Genomic DNA, 15,952 nt, shown 5'->3' with positions numbered 1-15,952 from the left:
GAAGAATGGAATCATACCATTTGTGACAACATGGATGAGCCTAGAGGATAATATTCTAAGTGAATTAAAACAGAGAAAGACAAATGTCATATGATTTCACTTACACATGTCATCTAATATACAAAATAAATGAACAAACAAAAAAAACAGAAGCAGAGTCATAGACACAGAGAACTAACAAGTGGTTGCCAGAGGGAGAAGTGTGGGGATGAATAAAACAGGTGAGGGAGGTTAAGAGGTCAAATTTCCAGTTACCAAACAAATGAGTCACAGGGACGAAGTATACAATATTAATAATGTGATATCTTTGTATGGTGATAGATGATAACTAGACTTATCATGGTGATCATTTTGTAATTTGCAGAAATATCCAATTTCTATGTTGTATACCAGAATTAATATCATGTTGTAAGTTAACTGTAATTCAAAAAGAAACACAGAAATTCATAGGAAAAGAGATCAGATTTGTGGCTACCAGAAGCATGGGGTAAGAGGTGGGGGGATGGGGAATTGGTTGAAAATGGTCAAAAGATAGAAACTTCCAATTATAAATAAGTATTAGGAATGTAGGTCTAACCTGATATCTCAGTTGGTAAAGAATCCACCTGCAATGCAGGAGCTCCCTGTTCAATTGCTGGATCAGGAAGATCCCCTGGAGAAGGGATAGGCTACCCACTCCAGTATTCTTGGGCTTCCCTGGTGGCTCAGAGGGTAAAGAATCAGCCTGCAATGCGGGAGACCTGGGTTGGATCCCTGGATTGGGAAGATCCCCTGGAGGAGGGCATGGCAACCCACTCCAGTATTCTTGCCTGAAGAATCCCCATGGAAAGAGGAGATTGACAGGCTATAGTCTGTGGGGTTGCAAAGAGTCGGACATGACTGAGTGACTAAGCACAGACAGAACTGGGAATGCAATGCACAATATGATTAAATAATTAACACTACTGTATACTGTATATGAAAGTTGTTGAGAGCGTAAATCCTAGGAGTTCTCATCACAAGAAAAAATATTTTTCCCCTTTTATTTTGTATCTATGTGAGATTATGTGTGTTCACTACACTTGTGATAATCATTTCATGGTGTATAAGTCAAATCATTATGCTGTACACCCTAAACTTATATATAGTGTTGTATGTTGGTTATATTTCAACAAAACTAGAAGAAAATAAAGACTGTGTGGTATTAGTGAAAAGACAGACTGATAGATAAATGGAATAGAATGGAGTCCAGCAATATACCCACATAAATATAATCAACTGATTTGTAACAAAGACACAAAGGCAATTAAATAAAGAAATGCTAGTCTTTTCAACAGATCCTATAGGAACAAGTGAATGATCATATATCTGAAAAAAAAAAGGACTTCAATACATGTGTCACATTTTATATAAAAATTCACTTTTATCAAGGTTCATATCAACAGTAGTCATGCTGATATCCCTGGTATGATGTAAGAAGGACAATTACCTATGTGATATTCTTCCCCCAAATCCATAATATCATCTGTTCATGAGAAAACAGACAGACTGAAATTGAGGTGTATTTTACAAAATAGCTTACTGGGGATATTTTATAAAATATTTTCAATGATTCTGTAAGTCTAAAATTATTTCAAAATTAAAAGTTAAAAAAAGAGAGAAACTGACATGAATTTACATATTATATTTCCCTTGGAGGAAAAGCTTGAGGCAGACTCAACCCAAAGGAGCAGGCAGGGAATCCAATCAAATTAGCACTTAAAGGATTTATACTTGATGCCATTAAACTTCCAGACATTTCTTAAACTTAACTGATGTGTATGAGGCCATTTCATTTTCTGTGTACAAGAACTTTAGTGGAAGAACTGGAGCTTCTGAAGGCAACATGCTGGCTGTTAGTTAACCCCTGTCCTCCTACTTATGCCTTCAGCACTTAAATTCCACATTTTCCACTCCCAGGATTGCAGCTTGGAACTCTAATTCTCCAGGCTTGAGCCTCTTGACTTTACCTCTGCCATTTATTTCCCCAGATTTATTAGCTTGTGTGACATTTACCAGGATCTACCCTTCTGTCAAGGGCTTCCCTGGTGGCTCAGTGGTAAAGAATCCATCTGCCAGTGCAGGAGATGTGTGTTCAGTCCCTGGGTTGGGAAGATCCCCTGGAGAAGGAAACGGCAACCCACTCCAACATTCTTGCCTGGGAAATCCCATGAACAGAGGAGCCTGATGGGTTACAGTCCGTGGGATCACAAAAAAGTTCAACGCAACTTAGTGACTAAACAACAATAACCCTTCTGTCAAAGCAGCTGTAATGATCTGATTTCACAAAGGTAAGGTTGACCTACATTAAGGTTTCACCTATAATGTAGGTGTTGCATTCTAAATCTTAGTCAAGTGCCAGAAAGAGATACGCACACTGTGAAAGGATGAGGTGTGGACCCCATTCACAGTGATATCCCCTTCTTGGGAACTGAAGCTGATGAAGACAGACCCTCACTGGCCATGTATTTACACCAGTCCCTGTTTGAACAACCAGAGTCTCTCTGCTAGGAATTAGAAATTTGAACTAAAAGATACAGAAATATAAGACTAAGAGAAAGTGTAGGAACTTCTGCCACCCAGGGGCCCAGAGATTTCTTAATTCTACTGTTTCTGAGGCTTAGATACAACCTGTTAATAGTACGTATGGCTGTTGTGGCAAATTACCACAAACTGGATGACTTAAAACAACAGATGTGACTTCTCTCATAGTCCTGGAGGCCAGAAGTCCAAACTCAGGATGTCAGCAGGGCGTCCTCCCTACAGAGGCTCTCAGGGAGGAAGTGTTCCTCTCTTCGCTAGCTTATGGCTTTTTGGCTGGAAACCACATCACTCCCATCCCTGCCTCTGACTGCACGTTGCCTTTCTTTCTTTCTGCTCTGGGTCTCTTCTGAAGGCATTTGCCACTGCATGTAGGCCCCACTGGGATAATCAAGGATGATTTTCTCATCTCAAGACGACTTAATCACATGTACAAAGACAGATGATTTTTCTAAAGCGCATTGACAGATTCTGGAGAATATGGTATACACATAGTTTGGGCAGGGGGTACCATTCAACCAAATACATCTCCCTTCCATTTAATGTTTTCTTAAATTAAATAGTGCCAGTTTCTAGTGCATGCCTGCTTTCTCAGTTACTTCAGTCACATCGGACTTTTTGTGGTCCTGTGGGACTGTAGCCCACAAGGCTCCTTTGTTCATGGGATTCTCTAGGTTAAGAATACTGGAACGGGTTGCCATGCCCTCCTCCGGGGGATCCTCCTGGCCCAGGGATCAAACCCACATCTCCTGTGTCTCCTGCATTGGCAGGCAGCTTCTTTACCCACTGAGCCACCTGGGAAGCCCAAAAGTTTTATTACTGGGAACCAAAAGAACTTATGTAGTCTGATCTCTTGATGCTAGTGGCAGCAGTTATAAGTGGCTTGTGTTATCTGTTACTAAACTTGACTTCAGAAATTCTTCAACTTACGTGTAGTAAAAACTACATTGGAGCATCTTTAAAATGCAGATTTCTGCCCTCCTCCCTAGAGTTTCTCAAAAAATTGGCCCAGGAATCTGCATTTTTAACAGTGTTCCCAAATGGTCCTGATGATAAAGGGAAAATTGTGAAACCTCAGATCCATTCATGTCCCATTCAAATAAAAGCAAGAGGAGAAGCGATGAAAAATAATTTGAAAACTTTAATTAATGATGTTGTTCATATAGTAAAAACATAAAATCTTTTAAATAAGGTACATTCAATTTCTCAGAGCATCTAATATTCAGATAACTTATATTTCATACACTTTCCAACATTAAACAATTGACTACATAATGCATTTTCTAAAAAATGGTATTACAGCTTATACAGGTAAAAGTATATTACAAAAATACTCTACACAGGAAGAATGGCAGTACCTTTTAGGAAATGCTACAAACATTCTGTTAAAAATATATATTTTTATCTCTTTCGTGTATCATAATAATAAACAGAATATATATATTTTTCTTTCTCAAATTAAGTCTTACACAGTTTTCCTTCAGGATGGTAATATGTACAAACCTTAAATCTGAATGAATATAAATAGCGAATACTATAATAGTGTTACAGATATATTAGTAACTTTTACAGAAAAAAGAGGCTTTTAAATAAAAGCCTCTAGTACAGCTGAAATCTCAAAGCTATTTAAATTAGACATTCTGATATTTAGTAAGACACAGTGGAGTCTCATTTCTTATTTCCAGTTGAATTACTGCAAGCAGTAACAAGAGAAAATAGAGTCAGTAGATACTGGACCAGGTGTATCAGCTGGATAAACAATTTGGGGTTTATTATACTTTGGGGGAGAGATAAGCGTTCTCTCTCCATACCATAGTTTCTTTTTGGGCCCTGGGGTCAAAGCCAGTCTTGGTGATGAGAAAGAAATCATTGTTCCCTCCTCAAGAGCCTGAGAAACAGTCTACTCATTTATTAGATCTGGTCCATGGTGAGGAAACAGCTCCGTGACCATTTCCGGTTATAAGCAGCTTATCTTTAATGACTGGACCTGGTTTCCTATCATTTCTAAAAATAGCTTCTGATATAACCTGTACATGGTGAAGCTGTGAAGGAACCGGATGGTCTTCTTCAGACTCTGAATGACAGTCTTGGGGAAGTGGTGCGTCTTCAAGTGCTTTAGGGCGTGCAGCAGGCCCTTGCGGGTGTCCTGGTCGCCATTTTTTATCCTCCACAGGCTGAGCAGCTTCAGGAGTTGCTCACTTGATTTGCATGTCTTCACTGTTTTCTCAACGTCTTCTGTCGTCACTTTCTTCCCCGGCAAGCTTTCCATCAACTTTAGAAGCTGCTCAAAGGTGAGGTTCATATGTCCAATATGCCTCCTCACGCTGTTTTCACAGAGGTCGATATCTGAATGAAGCGAAAACACAGAGACATTCATTCACATAGTCTATCTAAAGCCGCTATAGAACTACCCCGAGGCAAAAGGGAGTTCCGCAGCATTTCATAATTTAAAGGCTGACCTCCTCCTTTCCTTTGAAGGAGGGCTCAAGTCACGCTAGTTATTTCTGAGAACTGAGTTCAATATTATTTTGTGTTACAAAAGAATAATATGCTTTCTGTATTCTCAGCATCCAACACAGCTTTGTGAAAAGCCCACATTTGGAAAATAACAGTAAGAAACTAGAAACACATAGCTCTCAGTTTTCTAAGAAAATCTGAAGCAATGAAAAGCGTAACATTTTAGAAAAAAATACAGTTAGCTATTTTGTAATATAAACTTTCATTAATTGATACTGATATATGTGCTATTTGAAAAATTAGTTGCTTCAAATAGTCTTTAATAAATAGCACCAGAGGATTATCAGCACACAGGAGATCTGAAAATCCAATAATATAAGGCCAAAGAACAGTAGGATACACATGACCTAGAGAATATTTTGGTAATGAGCTAGGATGTAAACATAGACGGAGTAAGTAATGTTTCTGTTGATGGCATGAGTCATTTAGTATCTATAAGACCTAAGGCAAGTCCCTTCATCTTTCTGGGCTAAAATGTCTTCATTTATAAAACAGGGAATTCAGTCCCGTCCAATTCTAACTGTCTCTGTTTCTCTACTTCCCTTTCTTTCTGCCCCAGGGCTAATTATACTTTCAAAGAGTATATTTTGTTTGCCAAAAACAGAAGACAAGTTTACTCTGCACAAGTGAAAGCATTCAACTGTCAAAGATGTTAGTCTCCTAAAATCTGTTGCCTCAGTTTCAGATGTTTGAGGCTTGGGAGTTGTGTAGGATTCCTCAATCATTTAACTACACATGAAGAGCAGAATGGATTTCTCATTAACATTGCATCATGAGAGGCCCCCCACAACCATTTTTTTCCAGAATGTCCTCCCAATGCTTATTCAAGTCAGAACTTTCTCTTCTGTGTATCCCAAAGCTTATAGTACACTCTGGATGAACTTACTTCCTTTTCCCTTCTGTATTTGTTCATTCCCATCATAACACACACACACAGTTTCGAAAGGAGATTCTTTACAAAACTAAAACATGAGAGTACTTGGATTTAAATAGCACTTTTCTCCAAGAAGCTCAAACACTTTAAAGAACTTATCTCATTAATCCTCATGACATGTGCTATTAAAATGGTAATTTTAAAATAGACTGTATTGTGAGGATTAATGAGAGGATACCTAGACACTTAGAGGCTCTCTGGAGAGAATTACCAGATAAATACTACATAGTTTCTTGGTAGAATTGCGAGGTAAGATCTAAAATAGTTAAAGAACTTCTAGATATATCAGACAGGATGCTCGTATAGCTGCTAAGGGATCCAGAGTCAGATTTCCTGAGGTTTATTCCTACATTTGAAATGTATTTTCTCTCCTTCCAGAGAGACAATTGAAAAATTGGAGAGTAGAGAAGGTGAAAATAAAACCTTGCATGACTGATCTAGGAACAGCTTCTCCTCTATCATTTGAAAACTATTTCAGTCCAACAATAATTCCCAAAGGGAAAAAGCATCCACACAACTAAACCAACAGGTACATAGTCTCATTTCTGTTGTATGATGAGCAGGTGTTCTGATTTCTGTTTGAGTTGTTTAGTTCAGGCTACCATACCTTGGATGATCTTCTTGACCATATCTTGATCTTTGTTTTGATGCTTCCATAACTTCAGCAGCTGGAAAGTCTGTTCTCGTGAGTTGTGTCGCTGTTTTATCCTCTCTACACTCTCTGCATTTACTTTGGAGCCAGGCAGATTGTCTGCTAGGACACTGAGCCAGTTCGGGGTAAGCTTTGTAGGAACAGCAAACCTGAAGAACGCCTCCTCACACAGGGTCATGTCTAAAAGGAAGGTGGGAAGATTAAGAAGATTTACTCAATAATTTGGGCTTCCCTGGTAGCTCAGATGGTAAAGAATCTGCCTGCAATGCAGGAAGCCTGGGTTCAGTCCCTCAGTAGGGAAGATCCCCTGGAGAAGGGAATGGCAACCTACTACATTATTCTTGCCTGGGAAAATCCCAGGGACAGAAGAGCCTGTTGGTCTACAGTCCATGGGATCACAAAGAGTGGGACATGCTTAAGTGACTCACACTTTCACTTTCACTCAACAATTGGATTCTTGGATATCTAATGGATACTAATAATAACAAGAAGAAGGGAGAGGGAGATAGAGAAAAAAAGGACAAAAACCAACAAGGTTGTGTTTTCCAGAATATTGCATGTTAAAATAAAAAAGTTTGAATAAAATCAACCTTCTATTGCCTGGTGTTAGTGGCAGATTGGTTCCAAATAGGAAAAGGAGTACGTCAAGGCTGTATATTGTCACCCTGCTTATTTAACTTACATGCAGAGTACATCCTGAAAAATGCTGGGCTGGAAGAAGCACAAGCTGGAATCAAGATTGCCAGGAGAAATATCAATAACCTCAGATATGCAGATGACACCACCCTTATGGCAGAAAGTGAAGAGGAGAGTGAAAAAGTTGGGTTAAAGCTCAACATTCAGAAAACGAAGATCATGGCATCTGGTCCCATCACTTCATGGGAAATAGATGGGGAAACAGTGGAAACAGTGTCAGACTTTATTTTCTTGGGCTCCAAAATCACTGCAGATGGTGATTGCAGCCATGAAATTAAAAGATGCTTACTCCTTGGAAGGAAAGTTATGACCAACATAGATAGCATATTCAAAAGCAGAGACATTACTTTGCCAACAAAGGTCCGTCTAGTCAAGGTTATGGTTTTTCCAGTGGTCATGTATGGATGTGAGAGTTGGACTGCGAAGAAAACTGAGCACCTAAGAACTGATGCTTTTGAATTGTGGTGTTAGAGAAGACTCTTGGGAGTCCCTTGGACTGCAAGGAGATCCAACCAGTCCATTCTGAAGGAGATCAGCCCTGGGATTTCTTTGGAGGGAATGGTGCTGAAGCTGAAACTCCAGTACTTTGGCTACCTCATGCGAAGAGTTGACTCATTGGAAAAGACTCTGATGCTGGAAGGGATTGGGGGCAGGAGGAGAAGGGGATGACAGAGGATGAGATGGCTGGATGGCATCACTGACTCGATGGACGTGAGTCTGAGTGAACTCCGGGAGTTGGTGATGGACAAGGAGGCCTGGCGTGCTGCGATTCATGGGGTTGCAAAGAGTCGGACACGACTGAGTGACTGAACTGAACTGAACTGAACTGAATGGCAGATTGCCAATCCAGCTCGGTCCAATGAAATATTCTTTTAGAATATGTTCGAGGGGAAGAGTTTACTAAATATCTAATAAGAATATAGTATTGCTATAAAAAATTACAGCAAAAATTCTATTACTTAGTCTAATATTAACATATCTTAATGTAACTATTAAACATTCTATTACAGGTTTACCCGGTATCTAAAAGTTACTTCAAGACCAATGTCAAATCATTGTCTTTAAGAAAGCCTGAAAAGTAACCTGAAATAGCATATTATTTTCTGCACACACACATACACATAGTACCTTTGGGAACTAGGATGGATACAGAAGCATAAACATACATTAAGTGGGAAAATAATCAAACACAAAAACTTGTCATTTAGAAAAAAGGTCCAATAAGCTGAGTGTCTGGGTAGCATTAGTCTGTCCTAGGGATTAAGAGTCTGTCTTTGGATTCATTAGGTCTGGGTTTGAATCCTTACTCTGCCATTCAAGTCATATAGTAACTTGAACAAACTTCACAGTGTTTTTGTAAAGATTAAAACCCATATAGCAAAAGTGTCTGGCAAATAGTAAGTGTTCAGGGAGTGATAGAAATAAAATTATAAATGGATTAAAGAGAATGTTAAAGTTAGAGGTCACTCCTTTTACCATCCCTCCCCACATTCCATCATTTAATAAGAAAGCAGACAGGATGAATGACTTAGCTAAGATTTTTATAAAACAGAAAAAATGTTGGAACCAGGCTTAAATCTTAAATCTCCCAATCCACGTTGCTATGTTCTATGTACATCTGCTGCTGCTGCTGCTGCTGCTGCTGCTAAGTCGCTTCAGTCGTGTCTGACTCTGTGCGACCCCTTAGCTGGCAGCCCACCAGGCTCCCCCCATCCCTGGGATTCTCCAGGCAAGAACACTGGAGTGGGTTGCCATTTCCTTCTCCAATGCATGAAAGTGAAAAGTGAAAGTGAAGTCGCTCAGTTGTGTCCGACTCTTAGCGACCCCATGGACTGCAGCCCACCAGGCTCCTCCATCCATGGGATTTTCCAGGCAAGAGTACTGGAGTGGGGTGTTTATATACATCTATGTTGCACAAAAAGATGTTTGAAGAGAGTCAAGCTGATTAAATACTAAAAGGTCAGTTATCCTCGGTGTGATGAGTCCTTGGTAGGAGGTCTGTGATTAGTGTGGTGGCAGGAGTGACAAGATGAGGACATCAACCTGATTAGCGTCATCACCGACATGGGGTACACTCAGATACCTTGAACTTGGAGTTAGTGACCCTTCCTGAATAGAGTTTAAGACGTATACAGGAACTCAGTACTTCTGTGCAACAGATGCAGCAATACCACAGGTAACAAAGCCAGTATTGCCTTTCTAATTCATCTATTTATATCACCGTGGTTCAGATGGTAAAGACTCCGCCTGCAATGAGGGAGACCTGGGTTTCATCCCTGGGTCAGGAAGATCCCCTGGAGAAGGAAATGGCAACCCACTCCAGGATTCTTGCCTGGAAAATCCCATGGACAGAGGAGCCTGGAGGGCTGGGATGGTCCATGGCATCGCAAAGAACTGGACACAACTGAGCAACTAACACAATCCAATCCAAGTACTCTCAAGTACTTGGCTTCTTAGTTGCCAATTTATACTTTGGCTAATAATACAGATGTGTTTAAAAGTGATAAAAAATGCATAGCTTAAAAACATTCTGCAACTCGGACTCTGATAATGTGACCTTCAACGTAATCTTACTCCACCCCTTTTCTGTGGATAATGTGATTCAAGTGTGAAAGTCAGGGTTTGAAGCGCTATAATAGGAAGATGGAGACTTTTTGAAAGATTTTTGAGTTGTGGCTTTAGCAATGATGCACAGAGAATAGTCTTAGTTGGTTAAAATTCAAGAAAGGGGAAATATAAGTTTAACTAAGAAGGACCAGAGGGTCTTGTATTCATCCCAGAGGTGGTACGAAGATTGATATTTTGAAACATAATTACCTATTCCACATTTGTGAGTCGATGATTCGCTGCTACCAGAACATATATTGTCATGCGTTGCATTTCCTTTTTGAGTTAGAAGGAGCCCAAATGCACTGCAATTCGTGTGTTTTCTACAGGGCGCTTTGGATGATGTCTCATTCGAGAAGAACCCATCTGGACATCTTTTGCAAACTGTATTTCGCTCCGGGGTTCCTACAAAAATATCAAGCCGTTTAGCACATTCTTCTCAAGTACTCTCGCAGCAGAAACCATCTTAACAGAGTTGGGGTAAGACTTTTCACTTGGTTTTTACTGCTACTATTATGTTGCAGGAAACTTCAGGCATTTTCGTTTTTCACTTCATTAGACAGAACAAAACTTTTACAGTGAACCCCTTAGGCATTCTTTCCTCCTTGTAATACAAACACAAATGTCTTCTATTGTTACCTACAAAGCACATAATGGGAGAGGAAAGAAAAGAAGGGTAGGATGTTCAATTAGTCCTGCTTGTGCTGAAGTTGTCAGGAAGATCGTGTTGTCAGCCATATTCTCCACACAATTATCCCTGGAAAATCATGAAGATAACTGCTGTGTAACCGCTGTAATATCATTCTTTGAAATCAGTACCCGTGGTATGCCACATCGTTAAATCCCAATCGCTTCCTACGGAATTTCTTTCATTCCTGAATCCTAATTGTGAAGCAATTCGTAAGTGTGCTAACCCCAAGAAGTAAAAATTTACAACATTATAATAAGCTTTTGAAGGTGGCAATAAAGTTAACTGTGGACTCAAGCGTAAGCCTGCAGTTACATAATAAATGGAAGATGATATACCATTTGCTTAAACGGTTGAGTTTAAAAAGGGCACAGTCGTTAAAAGTTCAGGCAAGGGTGACTGAAAGGGCATTTTCTTTCATGGTGGAAAGATACTTGATAAATTTGGGGAAATCATTGGCAGGAAAACTTGAACCAGTCAACAACCCAAGATGCTATTAAAAATAAACATCTTTAAAACCCTTGACTCTATGCCTGAGTAGATCATACATTATAGTGTATTTGCATATGAAAATACCTCCATCTAGTGTAAGCTAGTTGAACAGATTTAGACTCTAGTGTTCAAATGTAGCTTTTACAGGGCAATTCTGGCTGACACAAGACACCAAATACTAGAGAGACAAACAAAAGTTAAAGAAAGTTAATAAACTTCATTTATTAAAACTTTTAACCTCCCATCTCTACCAAAAAAGGGAAAAAGAGCACAGTGAATTTGGTTTTATTTTCACCTCTGGCTTCTTTCTTTTCTAAAGGGTTTGATGATGCATTGACCAGTAAAAATGACAAAAGGATGGCAGAAAAAAAGAAAAGGGGAGACAAGCATGAAATTTTAACATGTTAATAAGAGGGTTGCAGTGACATCATCTTAGGAACCACCTTACAAAGAGGTTTCTCTTTTTTTTTTTAGTACTTTCTTTCTACACTCCTCTCCTTAAAGGGGATCCAACCCCATACCAAATTCTACAGTATCATAAGCAGAGGTATTTGGGCATGGACTGCATGGTATTATTTTATTGTGAATATTCTGGGAATAAATGGTCTTAGACATCTGGACCCAAATCTCCCTTTGTCAACTGCACAAAGAAGAATCTTGTCATTCTTCACATACGTGTTGATGGCTTGGGTGTTCTTCTGCATTCCAATGAGAAGGTCATAGGCACAGGACATTCTTCCAGGTAATTTAGCCTTTAAAGTTCCTTACCAAGAGGAATCCAAGAATTATAGAAGTAAAGTTTCTTAATATATGTGGAGGCTTTATGTAATGACCTTTCTGAAAATGACTTCCCTCTCTCATGATTGATAGAACTTCTTATAAAAGGATGTATGCATCTAAGTAAATGATTTTGCCTTATTAATGTCAAGAGAAACACCCAAAATATAATCTGGCAGGCAAAACATGAAACAGAATGGCAAGAGGAATTTTGCTTTTCAGTTGAGAATTCACCATGCTAAGCATAAACAATTATATAAGAATTATACAGCTAATAGAACTAACTACAGTTGATCCTTGAACAATGGTGGGTTAGAGGACCCAACCTCCTTGCACTGGAAAATCCCATTATAACTTTATAGTCAGCCTTCTATAGCCAGAGTTCTGCGTTCACAGATTCATGCAACTGGGATCAGGTATTACTGTAGTATTATTGGAAAAAGTTTGCATAGAAGTAGACCTGCGAGGTTCAAACCTATGTCATGTTGTTCAAGGGTTAGCTGTAAAATCTGAAGAGGAGGCAATCTGACTTCAAAACAACAGAGAATGAATATTAAATACTCTTTAGACTAAAATTGAAGAATCTTGCCTTCCCTTTGGTCTGGAAACCTTTTATATTTTAGGGAGAGAGAGGTGAGAAAATAAATAAACCTCTGTGTACCTTTGTGCTAAGACTTCTGTTGCCTGCTTACTTCATTCTACAAACAGATTTTCATGCTATATGAGTAAAATTCTTACTATTTCCATTATTTTTCAAAACTTTCTAGTTTCCAAACTGCAATGCCCTGCTTAATGAATTTTCCTACATATATAAATTACTGAATTGAATTAAATGCATTTGTTTCTGTTGGATGGGCTTCTCCCTCTACAACTTGGGTTAGCTTTGGAGTCCCAAATTGTCATCCAGTAAAAATTAGGAGGTGTAACCAATTTCTCCCTCAAAGACTTATACTAGAAGCATTTTAAAGAACTGTCATGCAATTTGCACCTTCTATGACTAGTTTTATAAAATTCACAACTTAGGACACTTAATAGTTCAGTTTTTGAATATATTTAATTCGTGTCCGACTCTTTGTGACCCCATGGACTGTAGCCTACCAGGCTCTTCGGTCCATGGGATTTTCCAGGCAAGAATACTGGAGTGGGTTGCCATTTCCTTCTCCAGAAACCTAAAATGTTGATAATAATTCAGACTCTATATTGCAACTTCTGAAAGTCAAAATAGTTATAAGTAATTCACATCCTCTAAACCCACGGTTGTCAACTAGGGGTGATTTGGCCATCCAGGGGACACTTTAGTGGAAAGAGTACTATTTTAGTGGCTAAAGACCAGGGCTGCTGCTGAACATGGTACAATGCACAGGACTGCTGCCCACAAAAAGAATTATTCAGCCCCCAAAGTTAGTAGTGCTGAGACTGAGAAACACTGCTTCAAATTGAATAATTGGAATCTATACCCATACTGCTTTCTCCAGAAAAGTGAGTGAATACTCTTAATTTTTCCAGGCCAGAAGAACATGCAGACTATACTGAAACTTCATGAATGTAGCAAAAAAAAAAAAAGGTGGGTTGCAGCTTTAAAAAATTCAGTGCAAACTGGCCTTAATCTCTGTTCTTCAAAATGCAAAAAGAGAAAGTACTTTGTTTGTAGACAAGTACTTACTCTTGGCTTGCCAGTCTGTTTTGTCTAAGATAAAGAATCAGCTTCACAGAAGAGATGCTGCTATGGCTGTTATCCTCCCAGACACTCAACTCCCCTGCCAAAGGAAGAACTAGCTTCATTTTTAATAATGAGCTGCAGTTCCCCTAGCCATTCTCACTTTTTATATAATTAATTATAACTACTCACTGTTTGCACGCCAGAGCCTCATTAATATTAGCATAATTACTCTCTTGATATCAATTAACATTTCTGACGTTTGTCCAAAAGCACTGCACTCTGAGGCTGTCCATGCCAAAGTGAAACACAGACATATAGATCAGCTATGAATGGTGCAATGAAGAGTGTGTCCCTTTAAGAAAGAGCAATCCATCATGCATCTCATTAGAGAGTGATTTGCTGCATTTGAGATTTGTCACTAAATTGGCCCATCGTGGCAAAGTGCTCCTCTGAGGAATGGTTCTTTGGCAGCCATCCAGACACATAGTACATACCTAGCAGATTCCATTACCTTTGTAATTTGCTATTCTGTAATGTCATCAGGACCAACTTGTTCCCTTAAACTTCCCCCACTACCTGACTCTGTGCGATGTTAATGAACTTGGCTGGTACATACCCGGGTGTAGCACTCCAAACCCAGGGGGACAGCTCCTGTGCTTCAAGCAGAACTCCAGCTCCAGATAGCGCCCCTCCTCACACTCACACACGCGGTTATGGGTGCGACTGCACTCCTGCTTGACGTACTGCAGTTCCTTGCACACTGGGCTGCAGTACAGACACTCGTCACTGGTGTGCCAGGTGTCCGTGTAGTAGTGGTCGGGACAAGGGGCACACACAGTCTTCCGCCTTGCCGTGCAGGGCTGTTTCAGGAAGGTGCCAGGAGGACATTTGTCACACATCAGCTGACGAGAGCTCTCGGGGTCATAATGAAGGTACTTTGGAGGAAAGGTTTCCTGGGTAGTCCATTTAATGGAGATGTCTAGGAACTAGAAGAAGAAAGGGAAATAGTGGTATGTTAGCATGGAAATGGAGTGATTCTGTGCAAAAGCATCATTAACCTCAGAGTCCTTTGCTACCTGGAACCTCGTGCTCTTCCTGCCTACAGAGCTAGGGCCACAGAAAACATGTTCAGAAGCCATAACTCTTGCCTCTAAGTAGATTAATCTCCAAGACCATGATGGCAGTACCAGCAAAGTATATTAGGAAAACATAGCTCATAGATAGCTGCAGTGGAAAGCTCATCAGAGTAGAAATTATTACACTTAGGTGCACAGCTAAATAGCCTGTGTGCCTTGAGTAATACTTTATCTCCCTGGGTTTTAGGATAATTATTAGATTAGTGAGTTGGGTGAACTAGTGAGTTGGATGAACTAGATTCTCAGGATAGCTCTACCAGGATCCCTAGACTCCTTGATAAAAATGTAGATTCCTGGAATTTATATTCCTAAAAATTCTGATTCTACAGATGTGAAGTTGGGACTGAGGATTTTAAAATGTCCTGCAATGATTCCCATCTGTAGAACCCATACACAATAAATATTATTTCACTTATTCACTTGTTGATAGTTATGTACCAGGCTCTGTTCTGGGTATCTGGGATACAGCAGTGAATAAAATAGTCAACAAACTCTGCTTATGGACTTTATTTTAATAACAAATTCTACATAAATTATGTGTTAGAAGATGACTGTTGTAAAAAAGTGAGCAAGTAAAAGATTGGAAATATGGAGGGGAAGGTGGAGAAATTACAATCTTTATATTGGGTGGTGGTCACAGTAGTATATTTAAGACCAGATATTTTTCTTTTAGTTTTCCTGTTCTAAGATGTAATGATTTCACAGGTATGTAAACAGTTGGTGATTATACTCACTCTGGTCATTCATTCACTCATGCAGCAGATATGTACTGCATGCTTACCAGAAATATGCTGATGAGAAGATGTAATCTTTGTGCAGCTGGTAATATGCTGGAAAAGTATTAAAATTTTAAGGCTGATTTTTCCTCCAGAATATCAGTGCAATCTTGAATCTTATAGGTGAGTGATGTCCAGAAAATGAAATGATCACCTCTCTTAAGGATAATTGGGGAAAACTTGAGGGAGCAGGCAGGGTTTCAAAAGTTTCTATCCATTATGGCCGAAGAGATGTGTGCATAGTAGAGAGACAGTTTGGTGGGCCAGAATCCTGCTTGGAAGGTGGCTCCGAATGAGTATTCTATCTTGTATTCTAGATCTCAAAAGGTCTTCAAGGGAACACTGAAGTAGTTCTTCACACTAATTAAAAGAAAAAGTGTTGTTTCTGTGTAGGAGTTGTTTGTTTGGCTTTTATTGTTTGTTTTTGGTACAGGGATCAACACTGACTATTTTCAGGC

At 39.4% G+C, this 15,952-nt stretch overlaps 1 protein-coding gene across 1 annotated transcript in view; it reads right to left on the bottom strand.

Moving 5' to 3' along the window:
* Positions 1 to 3,680: 3,680 nt before the first annotated feature.
* The window catches only part of TNFRSF11B (TNF receptor superfamily member 11b), a 29,598-nt gene continuing 17,326 nt past the window's right edge, over positions 3,681 to 15,952 (bottom strand). Inside the window, exons 2-5 of the mRNA XM_040262013.1 lie at positions 14,199 to 14,568; positions 10,176 to 10,370; positions 6,618 to 6,842; positions 3,681 to 4,905 (exon numbers count right to left, since the gene is read on the bottom strand). Coding sequence (XP_040117947.1) covers positions 4,517 to 4,905; positions 6,618 to 6,842; positions 10,176 to 10,370; positions 14,199 to 14,568 — 1,179 coding nt within the window. The 3' untranslated portion in view covers positions 3,681 to 4,516. The remainder of the gene's footprint in view (positions 4,906 to 6,617; positions 6,843 to 10,175; positions 10,371 to 14,198; positions 14,569 to 15,952) is intronic.

The sequence above is a fragment of the Oryx dammah genome, unplaced genomic scaffold (assembly GCF_014754425.2).
Source record: "Oryx dammah isolate SB20612 unplaced genomic scaffold, SCBI_Odam_1.1 HiC_scaffold_19, whole genome shotgun sequence".
Classification (NCBI taxonomy): domain Eukaryota; kingdom Metazoa; phylum Chordata; class Mammalia; order Artiodactyla; family Bovidae; genus Oryx; species Oryx dammah.
Note: the sequence above shows the minus strand (reverse complement) of the source record. Positions and strands in the feature narration are given on the sequence as shown.